The 21,179-nt window shown below is 44.9% G+C and overlaps 1 protein-coding gene across 1 annotated transcript in view; it reads right to left on the reverse strand.

The window, feature by feature from the left end:
- The window catches only part of B4GALNT2 (beta-1,4-N-acetyl-galactosaminyltransferase 2 (SID blood group)), a gene marked incomplete at both ends in the record, with an annotated part of 40,084 nt that extends 21,102 nt beyond the window's left edge, over positions 1-18,982 (reverse strand). The window contains 3 exons of the mRNA XM_080826641.1: positions 17,950-18,179; positions 18,287-18,527; positions 18,873-18,982. Of these exons, the coding sequence (XP_080682767.1) occupies positions 17,950-18,179; positions 18,287-18,527; positions 18,873-18,982 (581 nt within the window). The remainder of the gene's footprint in view (positions 1-17,949; positions 18,180-18,286; positions 18,528-18,872) is intronic.
- Between the last annotated feature and the right edge of the window lie 2,197 nt (positions 18,983-21,179).

Consider the following 21,179-nt stretch of genomic DNA (forward strand, 5'->3'; position numbering starts at 1 on the left):
AACTGTCCTGAGAGGAAAAATTGAAGTTTTAAATGCCAATTTCTAACTATGAGACACAAAATTAATAAATTAAGCAATCAAATAAGAAGCTTGAAAACAAGGAGCCCCTGGGTGGCTCAGTGGGTTAAGCCTCTGCCTTCAGCTCAGGTCATGATCCCGGGATCCTGGGATCGAGCCCCACATTGGGCTTTCTGCTTGGCGGGGAGCCTGCTTTCCCCTCCCCTCTCTCTGCCTACTTGAGAGCTCTGTCTGTCAAATAAATAAATAAAAATCTTAAAAAAAAAAAAAGAAGCTTGAAAAAAGGACGAAGAAACAAAGCTAAGAAAAGTGGAAAGAGGAACTTAAGAACAATGCAAGGAGAAAGTCGTGAATTAGAGAAACCTAAAGTGGAGTAATTGCTAACTCTAAGCCCTGAGCAGACAGCTTTTGTGGTATCTGCCCAGTTTATAACCTCTCTTCCGTAAGACTTTTCTCCTGACCCACACCGGGGACACCTAAGATCCTAGCTCATTACATGGTACTCCCCGGCCATGGTGGACTGGACCAAGGTGGAACACCTGGTCTGAGCTGGGCCAGTCAACCACAATTTCTTCCCCAGGAATTAGAAATGAGATCAGATTATTCTGGTCCCCTGAACCAAGAAGAGAAGGGGGAATAGAAATCGAGAGACACAAAGTGAAACCTGGATCTTGAACACCCCAATGAAAGGGATGACTTTCCAGAAAAACACAAATGACCTCAACAGACCTGTGATAAAGTCTTTGAGAAAATTATCAAAGGCCTATCTACTCTCCCTTTCAACAAAGTCTCAGATCCATGTTTCACCAGTAAACAATTCCAGCCTGGTTTATAAATAAAAGCTTTACAGTAGTACAGGCATGAGTACTCATGAATAGCGATATACGTATGCTAAATACATATTAGCGACTAAAATACAATGGTAGGTTACATGAATGATTCATCATCAACAAATGGGAGTTCTTTCTAGAAGTTCAAGGATGATTCAATATTATGCAATTTATTAATAAATTTCACCAGGTGAAAATTCAGAATATGGTTATATTGACAGATGATCTTAAAAGCATTTAATACGGGGCGCCTGGGTGGCTCAGTGGGTTAAGCCTCTGTCTTCAGCTCAGGTCATGATCTCAGGGTCCTGGGATCGAGCCTTGCATCGGGCTCTCTGCTCAGCGGGGAGCCTTCTTCCCCTCCCTCTGTGCCTACTTGTGATCTCTCTCTCTCTGTGTCAAATAAATAAATAAAATCTAAAAAAAAAAAAGCATTTAATAAAATCCAACATCCATTCTTCATTTGTTAAACATTTAAGAAAGGACCCAGAAGAAATGACACCTCACTAATAATCACCAGCACATCTAACACCTAACACCTGTATCTTGGTCTCTAAACATTCTTCCCCTCTAGAGGAAACCAGAGCACCTGGGAGAACTGGCCCAATTCTGGGTTTGGGGTAAGGGAAATGTAAAGTGAGTTGAGGACATCCCGTAGTGCCAGAAAGGACAGGAGCTATCTAAGAAGACCACAGTCATCTTCAAAGAAATATGAGCCAGTTTATGGGGCACCTGGGTGGCTCAGTGGGTTAAGCCTCTGCCTTCGGCTCAGGTCATGATCTCAGGGTCCTGGGATCGGGTCCTGCATTGGGCTCTCTGCTCGGTGGGGAGCCTGCTTCCTCCTCTCTCTCTCTCTCTGCCTGCCTGCTTCTCTGCCTACTTGTGATCTCTGTCAAATAAATAAATAAAATCTTAATAAAATAAAATAAAATCTGGGGTGCCTGGGTGGCTCAGTCAGTTAAGCAACCAACTCTTGGTTTAGGTTCAGGTCATGCTGTCAGGGTGGTGAGACTGAGCCTGGGTTGGGCTCTGCGATCAGCGTGGAGTCTGTTTGGGATTCGCTCTCCCTCTCCCTCTGCCCCTCCCACTTGTTCTCTTTCTCTTTCTCTGAAATAAATAAATCAATCTTTAAAAAAAAATGAAATCTATGGGTCTATTGATACTTCAAGGGAAAAAATGCAAGAGGTGTACTTTTTTTTTTTTTAGATTTTATTTATTTATTTGACAGACAGAGATCACAAGTAGGCAGAGAGGCCGGGGTGGCGGGGGGGAAGCCAGCTCCCTGCTGAGCAGAGAGCCCGATGTGGGGCTTGATCCCAGGACCCTGGGATCATGACCCGAGCCGAAGGCAGAGGCTCTAACCCACTGAGCCACCCAGGCACCCCAAAGTGTAATTTATAAAAGATTTTTATTTATTTATTTGGGAGCGAGAGCACGTGGGAGAGAGGCAGAGGGAGAGAATCTCAAGCAGACTCCCCACTGAGCACAGAGCCTAATGCAGGGCGCCACCTCATGACCCGGAGATCATAACCTGAGCAGAAATCAAGAGTCCGATGCTTAACCGACTGAGCCACCCAGGCGCCCCAAGAGTGCACTTTTAATTAACTTTTTAATTAGAGAAAAATTCCAAGCAGACACAGAACACCAAGAGAATAGTCAAGTGAAGTTCCAGGTACCCATCACCCATCTTCTCCTCATGGGCAAAGTGGAGCTGTCTATTTCTTCCTATTCCCCTTACTTCCCAAACCATTTTGAAGCAAATCTTGACACCATATGATTGCACCAGTGAGTATTCTTGTAGGTATCTCTGAAGGGTAATGGGGTAGCTTTGCACTTCATGCATGACTGAGCCAGAACCACATTTCCAGAACTCCTTTCCCTGTGTGATGCCAGGTGAGGGAGAGCCACGAGAGAAATTTGCATACAATTTGGGAGGCAGAAGTGAAACTGTAGCCATTGTGCTCTGAAGGGCGTCCTGTCCTGTCCTTCCTTAGAGGCAGTGAGGGATAGTCGAGCCACTGACAAGTTCCATCCACTTGGTCTGCTTTCCCCCACTCCTCATCCAGCCCTCCTTCCCAGTGACTGGTCCTGCTGACCAACGACCCCCAGTTCACTACCAGAACTTCCTCTGTGAGCTCACGGTAGCAGCAGCCACAAAGAACAAATGATTTCCCATAACCATCTCCACCAACTCTTTCTGTGGTTGTCCTCCAGAAGATGGATGCTTCCAACATACTTTGCCAAAGCTGGTTCATGACTTCTGTGGTCCTTTTTTGAGCCTCTACTTCTCCAGCTTGTCCCACAAGCATACCAATTCCTCTAATGAATTTTTTAATGAAATTTTTTAAAGATTTTATTTATTTGAAAGAGAGAGAGAGCCACACAAAGGGAGAAACAGTCTCCCCGCTGAGCAAGGAGCCAGATGTGGGGACTCGATCCCAGGACACTGGGATCATGACTCTATAATTAATTTCTTATTCTGTAATATGCATAGTAGTTGTTTCCTTGACTGAGGCTTGATTGATACAAAGTTTCTTACACACACTGCCCTGCCACACACCCACACAATACTGTATCACAGCTAAACAATTAACCATCATTCTTTATTACTATCAAGTGTCCACAGGATTTAAATCTCCCCATCGTCTCTCTCTCTCTCTTTTAAGGATCGAATCAGGATCCAAAGAAGGTCCATACATCAACTGATAGGTTTCCTAAGTTCCTTTTTTTTTTTTTCTTAAGATTTTATTTATTTGACAGAGAGAGAGAGATCACAAGTAGGCAAAGCGGCAGGCAGAGAGAGAGGGGGGGAAGCAGGCTCCCTGCTGAGCAGAGAGCCCGATGTGGGGCTCGATCCCAGGACCCTGAGATCACGACCCAAGCCGAAGGCAGAGACCTAACCCACTGAGCCACCCAGGCGCCCTGCCACGTTACAATTTTATTTTTATTTTATTTTAAAAGGTTTTATTTATTTTATTGAGAGAGAGAGAGCATGAGTGGGGGAAGAGGGAGAAAGAGAATCCCAAGCAGACGCCACGCTCAGGGCAGAGTCCGAAGCAGGGCTCCACCTCGCCAGCCTGAGATCACAACCTGAGCCGAAATCAAGAGTCAGACACTCAGCCAACTGAGCCACCCAGGCGCCCCCACTTTACAATTTTAAAAATTACTAAGGACCCCAAAGAGTCTTTGTTTTATGGATTTCACCTATCAATGCTTACCACGTTGGACATTAAATTGGAGGAATTTTTAAAGTATTTATTCATTTAACAGTAGAATACTAAACCCCACACACATTAACACAAGTGACACACAAGTTATTTGTGAAAAATAACTACTTGTTTCAAAACAAAAGGGTGATAAGAACAGCATCACTTTAACATGTTTGCATATCTCTTTAACGTCTAATTTAATAGAAGACGAAGAAATTCTCATATTTGTTCCCGCATTCAACGTTACACATTGTCGGTTGCAATATATGAAGGAAATAAGGCCTCACACAGATATGCTGTTGGAAAAGGGAGAAATATTTTACTTTTTCAGACAATTGTAGCTATTCATCTAGATGCCACACAAAAAAATCAAGACCAAAAATCCAGACGTTTCTTACAAGTTTCATAGTCATTAAAAGGAACACAAAACCACATCAACCATATCATTTTGTGCTCTGTTATGTTAAAATCTACCGGTCTACCCTGCACTTGGATCTCTTACCCATGTATGACTTTACAGCATCATTCATTGGTCATATGGAAAATATTGGTGCCCTAAGTTATGTTGGTCTTCCAAATGCTAATGCATCTCATTATGCAATGTCAAAAGTCCACATTCATTGATAACCAACATCACCCTCATCAGAGACATCTCTACAAACTGAGAAGTTGTCAAGCTCGTTGCAGGGGACAGAAGTTGTACAAATTTTTTGAAATTTTTTGAAAATTTTTTGAAAGCTTGAATTTTATTGTTGGCAACAAATACTACCAGTTGTTTTTCTGAGGGAGGTAACAGGATCACTTCCATTTTTTGAGATGACATCTACCAAACACCATGGTTGATTAGTCGTACTTTTAAGTTAAAAATCTCTCCATTAGGGGCGCCTGGGTGGCTCAGTGGGTTGAGCCTCTGCTTTCGTCTCGGGTCATGATCTCAGGGTCCTGGGATCGAGCCCCACATCGGGCTCTCTGCTCCGCGGGGAGCCTGCTTCCCCTTCTCTCTCTGCCTGCCTCTCTGCCTACTTGTGATCTCTCTCTGTCAAATAAATAAATAAAATCTAAAAAAAAAAAAAAATCTCTCCATTAGGGGTGCCTGGGTGGCTCAGTGGGTTAAAGCCTCTGCCTTTGGCTCAGGTCATGATCCCAGGGTCCTGGGATTGAGCCCTGCATTGGGTTCTCTTCTCAGCGGGGAGCCTGCTTCCTCCTCTCTCTCTCTCTCTCTGCCTGCCTCTCTGCCTACTTGTGATCTCTGTCAAATAAATAAATAAAATCTTTTAAAAAAAAAAACTCTCCTTTAAAAACAAACAAACAAACAAAGTTCATCTCGCAGCTCAAATTGCACAAAGGTTTTCTCTTGAGACAACGACCTCCGTATTTCAGTATACAGCAGGAGTGTTTTATGGGTATATTTCATCAAAAAGATATATTTAACGGTGCCTGACTGGCTCAGTCTGTAGAGCATATGACTCCTGATCTTTGCGTCATGAGTTCAAGCCCCACGTTGAGTGTAGACATTACTTAAAAATAAAATCTTGGGGAGCGTGGGTGCCTCAGTGGATTAAACCTCTGCCTTCGGCTCAGGTCATGATCTCGGGGTCCTGGGATCAAGCTCTGCATCAGGCTCTCTGCTCAGCAGGGAGCCTGCTTTCCCTTCTCCCTCATCCTGCCTCTCTGCCTACTTGTGATCTTTCTCTCTCTGTCAAATAAGTAAATAAAATCTTTTTTATAAAAGTTTTTTTTTAAGTAGGGGCGCCTGGGTGGCTCAGTGGGTTAAAGCCCCCACCTTCGGCTCAGGTCATGATCCCAGAGTCCTGGGATCGAGCCCTGCATCGGGCTCTCTGCTCACCCGGAAGCCTGTTTCCTCCTCTCTCTCTGCCTGCTTCTCTGCCTACTTGTGATCTCTGTCTGTCAAATGGATAAATAAAATCTTTTTTTAAAAAAGAAGTTTTTTTAAAATAAATAAAATAAAATCTTTTGGGGGCGCCTGGGTGGCTCAGATGGTTAAGTGTCTGTCTTCGGCTCAGGTCACGGTCCTGGGGTCCTGGGATCAAGTCCCACATCCGGCTCCCTGCTCATGAGGGAGCCTGTTTCTCCTTCTCCCTCTGTAGCTCCCCCTGCTTGTGCTCACTCTCTCTTTCTCTCAAATAAATTTTTAAAAGGTTGAAAAAGTAAGAGAGAGAGAAAAAAAGAAAACCTCCATTTGGAAGGAAGCACAACCATAAAGTCTTCAGACAAAAGCCATACAGTTCATTAATGTTTGCATGTGAAATGCAATTTAGCAGGGAAAGCCTGAAAAACAATGAGAGGGCTATACATATTTTTAATAAAAGTTTGCCTTTGTCTTGTGCAGAAGATGTAGAATATATCTTTTAATTTAGTAACTATTTTTTTTAAAGATTTTATTTATTTATATGACAGAAAGAGAGACCACAACTAGGCAGAGAAGCAGGCAGAGAGAGGAGGAAGCAGGCTCCCTGCTGAACAGAGAGCCCAATATGGGGCTTGATCCCAGGACCCTGAGATCATGACCTGAGCCAAAGGCAGAGGCTTTAACTCACTAAGCTACCCAGGCACCCCAATTTAGTAACTATTTTTAAAAAGGCGGTGAAGCTTTGTTACTGAAACTAAAATGAATTTTAATCATAAAATTTCTGATCTCATATTTTTATAAGTTGTTTACCACTTTTATTTTTGTTTGAAGTGCGATTTTTTCCTTTTACTCCCAACCTCTCCTTTTAAAAAAGGGGGGAGAGTGAATTTCTAGCAAGGAACTTAGCAGAGGTCTAATATATGACAGGTTCGCCCCATTCTTTGAACCTAGAGCGAGCGACCATATGAGAACTTTTGTAAGGCAAAACGGTGCAAAGAAGTAATCACCATGAATTTATATAGAAAATTTTTTAGTGCTGCCAGACCTCCAAACTGACCACACTTGGGCTTTTCTGATACCTTAGGAACCTCTTGCTAAAGGACGCACAAAGTAAAATTGAGATAAGGCAGTTGGTCGCAGACACCGTGCAAAGGTCTGGTGCCTTTGATGTTGAGATGCTGGGTGTAGTTTCCGGGAAAGGTGCTTGGTGGCGCCACTGAGACGGCTCAGGGCTCACGCCGCCTCTATACAGAGGGCTTGCAAAACAGACCAGGAGCGCTATTTTTGCTTTTCACCTTTTTTCGCTTTTCATCTTTTTTCACAAAAGCAAAAATCCTCTTTGGATTTCTTTTGGCTAACAAAAGCAAGTACAATGTAGGTCTTTCGTATAAGTGAAGTGGTGTTACGTGAACGTGCAAAAAGCAGGAGACACTTGCAAATGACTTTTGAGCCGTGTCACCTCATTTTTGGATATTTGAGAATTTGTTTTATTATGAGAGTTTTTGTTTTATTACTTGATAATCCGTTTATAAAAAATCATATATGTTGATACTAGTTCAATTATATATTTCTGTTGTCTGGGAATGTATGTTAACAGTTCTCTGGGAGAAAGAATTTGCCAAATGTTCACTGGCTTGCAAAACCCCAATGTGAGAATTCAAATATCTAAATAAATATTGAAATGCGTTTTTTTTTTTAAACAAATTACTGAATAGACATAGTATAAAGACTTTAAAAAACTAGGACCTCATTGGACTGGATACAAGACTACATGTCTATTTAAAGTGTGTTATGGTCACAGAAGAAATATCTGAAATGAGGGGCACCGGGGTGGTTCGGTCGGTTGGGCGACTGCCTTTGGCTCAGGTCATGGTGCTGGGGGTCCGGGGATCGAGCCCCGTATAGGGCTATCTGCTCGGTGGAGAGCCTGCTTCTTCCTCTCCTGCTCCCCCTGCTTGTGTTCCCTCTCTCAACGTCTCTCTGTTAGATACATAAATAAAATCTTAAAAATATATATATATCTGAAATGACACACACCAAGTTGTTAATTATAGTCAGTGCTAGGAATCGGATTACAGTGAGGAATTTTTCAATCGTGTTCTTCTATCAATATATTCTTATACTCTCTCTTACTTTTTGCAGTGATCAATAATTACTTTTGGGACGTGTGAGTGGCTCAGTTGGTTAAGCCGCTGCCTTCCGCTCAGGTCATGATCCCAGGGTCCTGGAATCGAGTTCCACATCGGGCTCTTTGCTTGGTGGGGAGCCTGCTTCTCTCTCTGCCTCTGCCTGCTTGTGCGCTCTCTCTCCCTCTCTCTGACAAATAAATAAAATCTTTTTAAAAAATTACTTTTGTTATTGAACAAATCAAGAATTAAGAAAAGTACCAGAATATTAGGGAAATATGAATAAATGGAGATAAATTCTTTATACTTCTTTTGTGTGCATATGAGTAAAGTGGTGGAAGTTTATTAAATGAAGATACAGAAAAAACTCTCAAGAGTGAGACGGGTCCCAAGAGGGTTGCCCTAAATTCCTTATTCTTAACTACAATAACTCCATATTTCAGAGACGTAACCTCACTCTCTATTAATCTATAAATTCAACATAACAACCACACCAGTGAATCCACAACAAGATTTTTTGTTGTGGGGCACCTGGGTGGCTTAGTGGGTTAAAGCCTCTGCCTTCGGCTCAGGTCATGATCTCAGGGTCCTGGGATGGAGCCCCGCATCAGGCTCTCTGCTCAGCGGGGAGCCTCCTTCCCCCTCTCTCTCTGCTTGCCTCTCTGCCTACTTGTGATCTCTGTCAAATAAATAAATAAAATCTAAAAAAAAAAAAAGATTTGTCGTTGTTGTTGTTGTTAAAATGACTCTAATGGGAACATAAGAATAGCAAGGAATATGTTACAAATAAGAGGGATGGCTGCTGTACTCTTACTGAAGAATAAAATTATTAGAAAGCTACAGTTATTAAAAGCATGATACTGATTCCAGAATAAGCAAATAGGTAAAGGGAATAAACCAAAGCCCAGAAATAGGAGTATGTATAAAAATTTTATATGGAATTTTCACTACTTTGTAACTTCTGCATTTTCTAAAATGGCCTTCGGATAAGGATGGACACACTTCAAATAGTCAAGTTACAGAAACCCATGCAGAAAGTAGGAGTTCGCTTCCTCTTACTCACGTTGGACCACGAGATTGGACGTTTCTCAGCTTTGGGGTTCCCATTTACAAAACCTGATTCCAGCTAGCGATAGCATTTGGGATGCAGTCATGAAGGGGAATTGTTTGGTAGGAGATTACCAATAAGATATGAAGCAGTTGAATTTTTATCAGATTTTTTGATAACTGATAAAAAATTCTGATATTTGATTTTTTTGATAATTGATAATTTTTGATAATTGATAAAAAATTTATCAATTTTTATTTTAGAAGTATAGGTGTTCTACAGTGTTCAGACTGTGCTGTTTGTGTCCTGCCGTGGGGACTGGTTAAAATTATTATCACATGAGTCTGCTATGTTGGTTGGACCCTGTTTGAGAAACATCCAAGAAAAGGCCAACATGCAATTTATAAAGTCAGTGAGAAACAAGGACAGGAGCCAGTCATCCGTATCAGCTGGTGTCAGCCTGTCCCTTCAAGGTCAAGGTGAAGCCACTCAACCCCGACAAGCAGTTCTCATATTCCAGGTACGGAACTTTCGGACCAGGGAGAAACCGCAGGAGCAGCCTGAGTCCCAGGTCAGAAGATGGGGACACTCATTTCCTTGAGGGGCTCTTGTACCCTAGCAAGGATGGTCCAGATGCCCAAGTTTCAGCAGACGATGGAAGCCGGTTAGGCAGGATTTTCCTGTTGCCTATGAAAGCAATCTCATAATTTCTGTTTGTTGTGAACCACGACACTTTACAGCCTAGAAACACCTACAAGGGGAAAGACCAAAATGATTAAGTATGCATCCAACTTTTTAAAATACGTACACAGTGTTGGGGTACCTGGGTGGCTCAGCCGGTTAAGCGCCTGCCTTCAGCTCAGGTCATGATCCCAGGGGTCCTGGGATCGAGTCCCGTGTTGGGCTCCCTGCTCAGTGGGGAGCCTGCTTCTCCCTCTGCCTGCCGCTCCCCCTGCTTGTGCTCTCTCTCTGACAAATAAATAAAATCTTTAAAAAATATATTAAATATACCTATACAGTGAAAAACACCCCTGAAATAAAAATAGGAATATTGGACTATTGAAATGGTTCCTAACAAATATGGGAGCAAAGGTTTAATCTTAATTCACTTACATAAAAGACATCAAGATAGCAATGACTAAGTGGGCACAGAATATGAAAACAATGACTAACCCAAGGATAGATATATTTACTGTCAAACACATAGGAAAATATTTGTTCTCACTTGAAAGTTATAAGTACTGAAATTAAAAGTAACTTTGAAATAGTCTTTTTATACATATTAAATTAACAACCAAAAAGTTCTGTGAGATTTTAGGTAAAAGTGGTATATACACACTGCTTCTGCATACTGTAGTTAGGAATTTGGGGTTGCCAGTATCAGAAACCCATTCAAATTATATACATAATAACTATGAATTATTCTACACAACTGACCCTAGAACAACATGGGTTTGAACTGTGTGGGTCCACATATATGCAGATTTCTCTCAGTAAGTATATTGGAAATATTCGGGAGATTTGCCACAATATGAAAAACTCATAGACAAACCATGTAGCCTAGAAATACCAAAAAAGAAAAAAGAGAAAGTTAGGTATTCTCTAAGAATACATTATATAACACATATACATATAACTGTGTATGCCATTGGGAAGGCGTCCAGTCAACAGTAGGCTACTATTAGTTAAGTTTTGGGGGAGTCAAAAGTGCTCTGTGGATTTTTCACTGTGTAGGAGTTGGGGGTGGGGGGCAGTGCCCCTAATCCCCATTTTGTTCCAGGATCAACTGTAATTCTATAATAATAACTATTAATTGTTTTGGCATATTAGAAGTACAAATAATATCATCTTTATTTTCTTGGACTCAATTAAAATTAGCTACACCCCCTCTTTGCTATAAGACTCCAAAGTCAGTCTCATGGAGCTTTTACCTCCCCTGCTGGCTCATCCTAGAACCTTTTTTTTTTTAAAAGATTTAATTTATTTATTTGACAGAGAGATCACAAGTAGGCAGAGAGGCAGGCAGAGAGAGAGGAAGGGAAGCAGGCTCCCCACTGAGCAGAGAGCCCGATGAGGGGCTCGATCCCAGGACCCTGGGATCATGACCCAAGCCAAAGGCAGAGGCTCAACCCACTGCGCCACCCAGGCGCCCCTCATCCTAGAGCCTTAGGGGCAAGAAGGACTTCTGCTTCCAGCAAGAGAGGACAGAGCAATTTGGACCAACTTTCCTACTGTTGATAACTGGAAAAGTTGAACCAAAACCCAAACCAAAACCACATCTGCCTGTAGCACTCAGATGGCTACCAAAGTAGTGAATTACAAGGGCAGGACTGGATGGGTAACGGAGGCTAAAGAATGAGGTTCCTTTTCCCTCTGGTTGTGTTTCCCGATTCCTAAGGGGGCCGCTGAGAGGCTGGGCATGCTGTTCTCAGCCTTTCACAATTAGAGGACTAGGTATTAGAGTCCAAGATCCACTATGGGTGGAGGTCGGGATGGGGGTTCCAAGTGAAGCCCGTCGCTTTGTGCGGGAACTTCAAGGGACTCCTCCAGGAAAAGCGGAATCAGGAGTGGCTGGCTGGGCTGCCCACCGTCTCCGGGAAGCTGAACTGAGGCAATCACACATTGCCCGTGCTCCCAGTGCCTAGCAGAACCAAACACAAATCCTCGATTCTGGCGGCAGCCTACATCTCAGATGATTTCTGCAACGTATTTTGTAAAGACGATATTTAGCGCATACGGAGATAACATTTTCTAATGAGGCAAGTAAGGCAAAATCAAACCAAATCACAAGGTCTCTTCAGAGACTGGAGTTCTCAGACACACTGTAAAATAAATAGACTTACGACACTAAAGAATTATAAGTTAGTGATTTGGGAATTTCAACACAGAATTGAAGAATATAAAAAAGAACCAGATGGAAATTTTAGAAGCAAAAAAATAACAAGTATTGACAGCTCGGTGGTTACACTAAACAATTAGGCAAGACTAAAGACAGAGCAGGAAACAACCACCAACGAGAGAAGCAGAAGAACAAAGGGTTTTAAATACCAGGAAGGGGCACCTGGCTGGCTCAGTGGGTAGAGTGTAAGACTCTTGATCTCAGGGTCATAGGTTCAAGCCCCACGTTGGATGTAGAGATTACTTAAAAAAAAAATAAAATCTTGAAGGAAAATAAATTAATGTAAACAAATTACATTAAAGAAATAAGGATATAAAGTATACAGTAAGTAAGGGTGGGGTAGAGTAATTGAAGGAAAAAAACGGTTAAAAACTTTCAAAACTAATGAAAGACCTCACTGCGTGCTTTCCAGAAGCTCTATAAGCCACAGGGAGGAAAATGTTAAAATAAATACACACCAAAGGACATCAGAACAAAAGTGCCAAAAAGTAAAGGAAACAATCTTTTAAAAGCAGCCAGAGAAGAAAAGATTACCTTCAAAAGAGGTTATAAGCTGGCTTTCCCACAGGATACATGGGAAGCCAGAGACATGGAAATATCTTCTGTACCAGAAAAGAATATTCAAGAATGAAGGTGAGGGGCGTCTGGGTGGCTGGCTCAGTGGGTTAAAGCTTCCGTCTTCAGCTCAGGTCATGATCCCAGGGTCCTGGGATCGAGCCCCGAATCGGGCTCTCTGCTCAGCAGGGAGCCTGCTTCTCCCCTTCTCTCTGCCGGCCTTTCTGCCTACTTGTGATCTCTGTCTGTCAAATACATAAATAAAATCTTCAAAAAAAAAAAAAAAAGAATGAAAGTGAGATAACATTTTCCAACAAACAGTGTTTGAGGAATTTGTCACTAGCGTACTCGCACTAAAGGAGCTACGGGAGGCACGTTATCCCCAATAGAAGGTCATAAGGAAAGAATGAAGAGAAATCAAAATGGCAAGTACATGGGGAAATGTAGGTAACTACTGACTACATAAAGCAGTAATACCATTTTGTATGTCATAGAACAACAACACACACAAAGTAAAATAAGCCAGGAAAGGCAGAAAAGTGTTGTGAAGTCTTTGTGTTGCCCGGGAAGAGGATAAAAAAATACCATGTAATTTTAGACTCTGATAGGTCAAGAATACGTTACAACCTATGGTGTAAACACCACGGAAACAGCACAAACAGTGAATAACTTTCAAGCTAATATACAGGAAAATGGAATGATAAAAAATAAGCAATATAAAAAAGTTCAAGAAAAGAAAGAAGAACATAGGTCAGGTGGAACAAATAGAAAGCTAGATTTAAATCAAAGTAAATGAGTTAAATGTTCCAGCTAAAATACAAAAATAGGCTGGAAGGAAAAAAGAAGCCCAGTTACATGAGGTGTTGCAAGAGACACATCTAAAACACATGGATATAGAGATGTTGAGAATAAAAAAGGAACATAAATAAACTAAGTACCCAAGATAAAGTTGGTATCTCTATATTAATATCAAATGAGGTAGATTTTGAAGACAAAAAGCCAAATCACAGATACCTCAAAGTTGTAAAATATTCGGTTCACAAGAAGAAATTCCTTTTTGGGGGTGCCTGGGTGGCTCATTCATTAAGCGTCTGCCTTAGGCTCAGGTCATGATCCCGGGGTCCTGGAATTGAGCCCCGCAATCGGGCTCTCTGCTCAGCAGGGAGCTTGCTTCCCCCTCTCTCTCTGCCTGCCTCTCTGCCTACTTGTGATCTCTCTCTGTCAAATAAATAAATAAAATCTTAAAAAAAAAAGAAAACTCTTAGAGAATACAACTTACAAAAACTGACACAGCCAAAAAAGAGAAAAGTCTGAATAATCCTATATATGCCAATTTTTAATGTACCAAAGGGGCACTCTCACTAAGATAAACATTTTAATGAATGACTTAAATATTTAATGCTTAGAGAATGGCAAAGTAATTTATGGTAAAATCACTTATTGTTGGGGCACCTACGTGGCTCAGTCATTAAGCGTCTGCCTTCGGCTCAGGTCATGATCCCAGAGTCCTGGGATCGAGCCCCACATCGGGCTCCCCGCTCAGCCTGGACTCTTTTTCTCCCTCTTCTTCTGCTCCTCCCCCTGCTCATGCTCATGCCCCCCACTTCCAAATAAATAAATAAAATCTAAAAAAAAAAAAAAGGAAATATACACTATAAAGAATCATCAAAGCCAAAAATTGTTTTATTTTTAAAAACTAATAAAATAACCTCATCATGGATCAACCTCATCTAGAATCAAGAAAAAGCAAGAGTAGGCACAAATCGCCAGTGGCAGGAACATTAAGAGCGTCACTAGAACCTTACAGCCATTAACGAAGTAATAAGAGAATATAAATTAACAATTTGTACCAATAAACTTGAAAAACTAAAGGAAATAAAATTCTTGGAGAAGAATACAACTTACAAAAACCAACACGGGCAAAAAGAGAAAATTCTGAATAATCCTATAGTGCCTAATTTTCCTTTTTATTTCATTTTCTATTCTTCCAAAGAACAGGAAGAGAGGGAACACTCCCCAACTTGTTTTGTGAAACAGCATAAACAGTTTCTCAAAACCTGAGAAGGATGTGAGTGTCGGACTCCCGATCTCAGAGTTGCGAGTATGAGCCCTGCGTTGGGTGTAGATTACTTAAAAATCAAAACAAAGTCTTGGGAAAAAAAAAGGAAAACCACAGCCCATCTCATTCATAAAAATAGATCCAAAAGTCCTGTGGTCGCCAGTCTCCACTGTGGCCTCCAAAGATCTCTGCCTCTTAAGTGGCCACACCTTAGTGTAGCCCCTTCCCACACTGGCCAGGGTGACCAATATGCAAACAGCATATGTCACCTCTGAGGTACGTAATAAAAGACACCGCAGCTTTCATCTTGATGACACACCCCCTCTCAAGTCATCAGCTCTGGGGAAGCCAGATGTCCTGTTGTGAGTTGCCCACAGAGTGCCACGTAGAGGCAAACCAAAGGCTCCAGCCAATAATAGCTAGCAAGCACATCAACCAGTCCCAGTCAAGCCTTCAAATAATTAATTTTTCATTAAAATGCACGATGCTAACATCTGGTAGGTTGAGGATTATTATTTTTTTAAAGATTTATTTATTTATTTATTTGACAGACAGAGATCACAAGTAGGCAGAGAGGCAGGCAGAGAGAGAGGGGGAAGCAGGCTCTCCGCTGAGCAGAGAGCCCGATGTGGGGCTCGATATCAGGACGCCAGGATCATGACCCGAGCCGAAGGCAGTGGCCCTAACCCACTGAGCCACCCACGCGCCCCTTTTTTTTTTTTAAAGATTTTTTTATTTAGAGATTATTATTTTTAATGCCTCAACAAATACTTTTTTTTTTTTTTTAACTTTCTCAGCTTTGGGGCACCTGGGTGGTTAAGTGCCAGTTAAGCATCTGCCCTTAGGTCAGGTCATGATCCCAGGGTCCTGGGATCCAGCCCTGCATCAGGCTCCCTGCTTGGCAGAGAGCCTGCTTCTCCCTCTCCCGCTCCCCCTGCTTGTGTTCTCTCTCTATCCAACAAATAAATAAAATCTTTCAAAAAATAAAAATAAACTTTTTCAGCTTTAATGTCTCATGTCATAATGGGAATAAATACAACTCATATCCACAAAAGCTCCTGGGGTACCTGGGTGGCTCAGTCTGTTAAGCATCTGGAAACGTGACTTTGGCTCAGGTCCTTTTTCTCAGGGTTGCAAGATCGAGCCCCATGTTGGGATTCTCTCTCTTCCTCTCCTTCTGCCCCTCCCCTGCCTCTCACAAATTTTTTTTTTTTTGAATTTTAAGCTCCTGGGGGTCTTCCATCATTTCTAAGAGTGTAAAAGTTCCTGAGACCAAAAAAGGTTGAGAACTGCTGTTCTATGTCTACGTCACTTACTGTGACAGTTTAATAATATACATGAGCTTCAAAACAGCACCATTTATTGCTTATCCTTTAGAAAAATCATATTTTTCATGGAATTTGATCTAAACAACTCAGTTACATAGTTGGCTCCCAACACACACCTGGCTGAGTTTCTTTCAAAGTTTCTTTCAAAGGTAAGCTTGCAACCGGGGTAAATGGAGAGCATCGGGAATTGTTCAAGATGGCTTAGGGCGCAGCTTGATTCTAACCCATGTGGTCTTACCTATTCCTCCATTTAACAGCAGATGTGAAACACACATGAATAGCACACCTTTTTTTTTTTAAGCCCCTAGTGGGTGGACCCGGAGGTACCGCAATACCAGGTCCATGCGTGGAATGGATGAAGCAAACCCCTCCTCTCTCTCCCTGTCATCTATTCTATTGTATTTTTTAAAAAGATTTTATTTATTTATTTGACAGAGAGAGACACAGTGAGAGAGGGAACACAAGCAGGGGGAGTGGGAGAGGGAGAAGCAGGCTTCCCGCTGAGCAGGGAGCTCAATGCGGGACTCGATCCCAGGACCCTGGAATCATGACCTGAGCCAAAGGCAGATGCTTAACCACCGAGCCACCCAGCAGGCACCCCTCTGTGTCATCTAATTTAAAGATGAATAAACCAAACTTCAGTCACCTCAATTCTGTCATTATGTGTGTGTGCCCACTGATTTTTCATTAGTGTTTAAGATTTAAAGCAGCCAAATGGCACAAACTGCCAAGTGTAATATCTTGTTTGGTAAGCACCAATTTTAGTTCATACCTAAAATAATTTATCCAATTTTGGTATCTTTAGAAATTACAGTTGGGGCGCCTGGGTGGCTCAGTGGGTTAAAGCCTCTGCCTTTGGCTCAGGTCATGATCCCAGGGTCCTGGAATCAAGCCCCACATCAGGCTCTCTGCTCAGCGGGGAGCCTGCTTTCCTTCCTCTCTCTCTGCCTGCCTCTCTGCCTACTTGTGATCTCTGTCAAAATAAAATCTTCCAAAAAAAAAAAAAAAAGAATCTTAAAAAGAAAAGAAAACTAAAAAGGCAAACAAAAGTTTAAAAGAGTTTTGTCGAAAGAAACCTTAGCTCCCCCCATGGTCACGCAGGCCAGCAGCCTTAAGATCAGGGCTATAACCATAGCAAACAACATCAATTAAAACCAAGACCTCCTGGGCCTCCCAGCTGTCCATGTGTGAAGGAAAAGTCAAACCTGCCAAGGCCTTGCCAGTTTTAAATTCATTGGCACCCAGCCTGATGCCGGGACTGCTCGGTCACACATTAAGAGACGAGGGGTGGGGGGTGCTGGGGAAGGAGAGAGAACGTGGAATGAAAGCTGGAAAAAGCTGGAACACTCCTGCACGCGGGGCTGCTTCCTTTCCCCTCGCCACATCCTCCGTAGAACCCCGGCTTCGTGTTAATGCTTATAAAGCATTCATCATCGCACGAACACTCTTTTGCAAGATTCGCAAGATGACTTCCTTGTCAGTGTTTAATAATGGCTCTAATATTGAAAAATACAAAGAAAATAAACTTTGGGGGTAAAAAGGCACAGAATGTATTTTGATCCTTTTTTGTAGGCTATAAAAATTAACCTGCAGTGGGTTTTTTTTTTTTCTGTTTGTTTGTTCTTTGACAGACAGAGATCACAAGTATGCAGAGAGGCAGGCAGAGAAAGGGGGAGGCAGGCTCCCCGCCAAGCAGAGAGCCCAATGCAGGGCTCGATCCCAGGACTCTGGGATCATGACCTGAGCCAAAGGCAGAGGCTTTAACCCACTGAGCCACTCAGGTGCCCCTTGTAGGCTCTTAAAATTAAAGCAGACTTCCACGTCTCCTTGCCCGCCGCACCACCACCCCCCATCCCGCCCCCGTGACTATTCCTCTAGTCCTCGGGCTCCTTTGCTCCCGGGTTACGGAACAGACAGACGCCCACTCTGCCTCGAGGCTGCGCGCCCCGGGCGTCTGAAACCCGACTTTCTAAACTCCCCGACTGCTCCGTCTGTTTTCTGAGCGACCTTGGCTTCCCGTCCGCCGGGAGCCCGCGGTCCCCTGGTTGGAGCGCCCGGGTCCCAAGCCGCGCCCCGCGGACCGATTCCCACGCTCGGGACACCCGAGCGACACCTTCCCCGGGACCAGAGGCAACCTCCACGTCCAATTTTCCGACTGTAAAATCAGGGTTCCCTGGGATGCGGCGATCGAGAAAGAGCAGGGTCTCGAAACGGCGTCCCGTCCCCTTCCCGCCGCCCTACGTGGAGGGACAGGTCCGGCTCAGTCCGGAGACCGCGGCGTCCCCGCGGCGCGCCCATCGCTCAGGGCCCACCGCCCACTTTTCTCTGCTCCCCGGACACTCACCTGCACCAAGTCATCCCGAAACCGCCGCCCGGCGCTGGCCGGGCCACCCCGCCGACTGCCCCAGGCAAATTCCTGGGAGCTGGGCAGGTGGAGGAAACGAGTCGAGTCCCGGTCGGTCCCCTCCCACGTCGCCGCCAACCCCCGCCAACCCCCCCGCTCCCGCCGTGCGCCCAGCCGGGTGCTGGTCCGCCAGAGCGTCGGTGTCGTTTGGGGACCCCCGAACCCCGCACGGGCCCACGCCCTGGGGATCTGGAAAAGGTGGGGAGAAGGCCCACAGTCCCCGCTGGTGATGCTTGTTAGGGACTTTCTCGGCGCTACACGCTTTATTTGCGTTGTGCCACTTATTTGTCACAACGGCCCTAAGAGGAGAGTGAGTAGAGTCATTAGCCCCACTTTTAGGACGGGGAAACTGAAGCAAAGTGGGGTGACCAGCCAGGAGGTGGAGGGGCTGGGGTGGGAACCGCATCGGGGGGACTGGGCAGCGCCCCCACCTCCCCGGAGAGTGGAGCATTTTCTGTCCCGCGTCGGGGGCCCAAGTGGACAGAGGGGCCCTCTCTGCCGGGGACCGTGTGGATGGAGCGCGTACCCCGAACCCCGAATAGCCAGGGGCTGGAGGAGGCGGGACAGGAGCGCGCTCACAGCGTCGCTCGCTCTTCCCTCCTCCCGGGGCTGCTGGGGCGGGTCCTGGTTGCGCATCCGGAGCCCGAGCGCTCCGGCTCCAGGCTGCAGCGCCGCCCGCCCCCGCCCCCGCCCCCCTCCCCCGCCCTTCTCTCGCCATCTCCCAGCCTGTATCTGGGACCTCTTCTCCTCCTCGGCTGGTAAAGGGACTTCTGTCTCCCCCTCACATAGCGACACAATCCGTGCGCTCCCCTAGTCCAGCCTCCCAACCACCGCAGCCCCTCCCTCTTCCTTCGGTGGAAGCTGGGTGCAGGCGAACACCGAGTCGCGGGGCCCCGCCGACAGCTCACACATCCGTTCGCCAGGTTTTGCCTCTGCCCCGCCTCCATCCCTCCCCCACCCCCACAGGGACTGTTCTGGCACGAGACGCGGGGGTGGGAAGCTGGAGTGGGTTGAATCCCCCCTAACACACCTGTGTGGCCACCAGTGCCCGGTGCATTTCAGATGAAAATATGGCAGGACCCTTTTCACGACCCACGCGCGGTGCTGGGCACTGTGGTTCAGAAGTGGTTCAGCTCCAGTGGGCCTGTATTGTGTTTTCACCATGACCTAGCCCGCATTGCAAAACCTACCTTTTTTTAAGTAAACAAAACAATAGCAGGCAAAGTCTTGCCAAATGACTGGTGTTTCTGTTTTGATATAAGATGTACTTCATTACACCCTGTTGTGTCCCAAAAGGGATTTAAGACAGGTGTATACAATACAAGGCAGTGCAAATTTAAAAAAAAAAAAAAAAAGTACTCCAATCAATCAAACCAGGTAAGTCCAGAAAGAGTAGAAAGAAATGCCAAAGGGAGCTACAGTCTCAGTACAGGTGAGTCCCAAGTTCAGTTCCCAGCTTCTCCACAGCCAGCAGAACAGACAAACTTGCCTGAGGGGAGTACTGAGGTAGCAATACAGATGACTGCTTTCTAGAAACACCTGGGAAAGGGATGTTCTGCTTTCCTGGACAAGACTAATCAGTAAAGCATTGTACTTAACGCTGTGCGGGTAGTACAGAGACCTCATTGCTTACAAAAGACTGTCACATACATTATCCTCCTTAATTCAACCCTTGTGATAATGCCATGCGCTGCCTTTCGGATGTGAAACCCAGCCCAAGAAAGATTTCATGATTTGTTCAAACTTTTGTGGCCCATGATGGAGCTAGGACCTGCTCCCAGGAGCTGGGTCTATAAAGGGGGGTCAGGGCTGGCTTTGCTGTACGCCCCTGCCTCACCAGCTCAGCCTAAACAGGAGGGCTTTTTAAAAGATTTCATTTATTTATTTGACACAGAGAGAGAGAGCACAAGTAGGGGGAGCAGCAGGCAGAGGGAGAGGGAGCAGCAGGCTCCCTGCTGAGCAGGAGCTCGATCCTGCTGGTCCTGGGCCTCGATCCCCGGACCTGGCATCATGACCTGAGCCAAAGGCAGATGCTTAACAGACTGAGCCACCCAGGCATCCCTAAACAGGAGGACTTTTCTCAGGACTCAGAAGTGGGATCTGGCTTCATTCAACCGTAACTTCTGCCTGGCAAGTTAGCTAAGTGAGGTCGTGTTTGCTGGGTTTCAGCCCGACCAGCCAGGAGCTCTAACACCAAGCTTTCCATGGCGGAGGCGGGCTGTGGTCCCTGGCTGGTGTTCGCTGCTGCCCTGAGGGGTAGAGAACAGATGGCCCCTGACCACCACTTGGAGCACGGATGGGTGGGTGGTCGGGCTGGTGTGCATCTCATTCCAGATGCTGCCTGGGGTTGATCCGGGGATAGCCTCTCCCTGCGGGTGACCTCAGGCTTCATCACTGTGGCCGGTTACTATTTACCACCAGGACATGACCTCCACGTCTCCCTGGCTGTGGGCCTGGAGCAGGCTACCATTTGAACAAACTGGTAGCTTGTTAAGTAATTAAGTCACCTCTGTGCTTGGTCATTCCAGCCACTCCCAGGGCCCAGGACAAACATCTCTGCCACTGGTGTCACTTGGCCAATGGCCAAACTCTTTATCTTTAATAATCAGGCTCTTTTCTGCTTGTCCCTTGGGGAAGAAGCTTGGAGTGGCCGGCAAGGACCTCACCTGCGTCCAGCAGATCCTGGTGTCCTATGCAAGCCTTCTCAAAGGCGTTCTGTGAAAGACTGATTCAGCCAGCTCTGCATCCTGGTCCAATTAAAACAGTGCTCTTGGCCAAGAGGAGGGGTGCTCAGCGAGGAAGGAAGTCAGTTGATTTCTGACACCTTCCCAAA

The sequence above is a fragment of the Martes martes genome, assembly GCF_963455335.1.
Source record: "Martes martes genome assembly, chromosome: 16".
In the NCBI taxonomy this organism is placed as follows: domain Eukaryota; kingdom Metazoa; phylum Chordata; class Mammalia; order Carnivora; family Mustelidae; genus Martes; species Martes martes.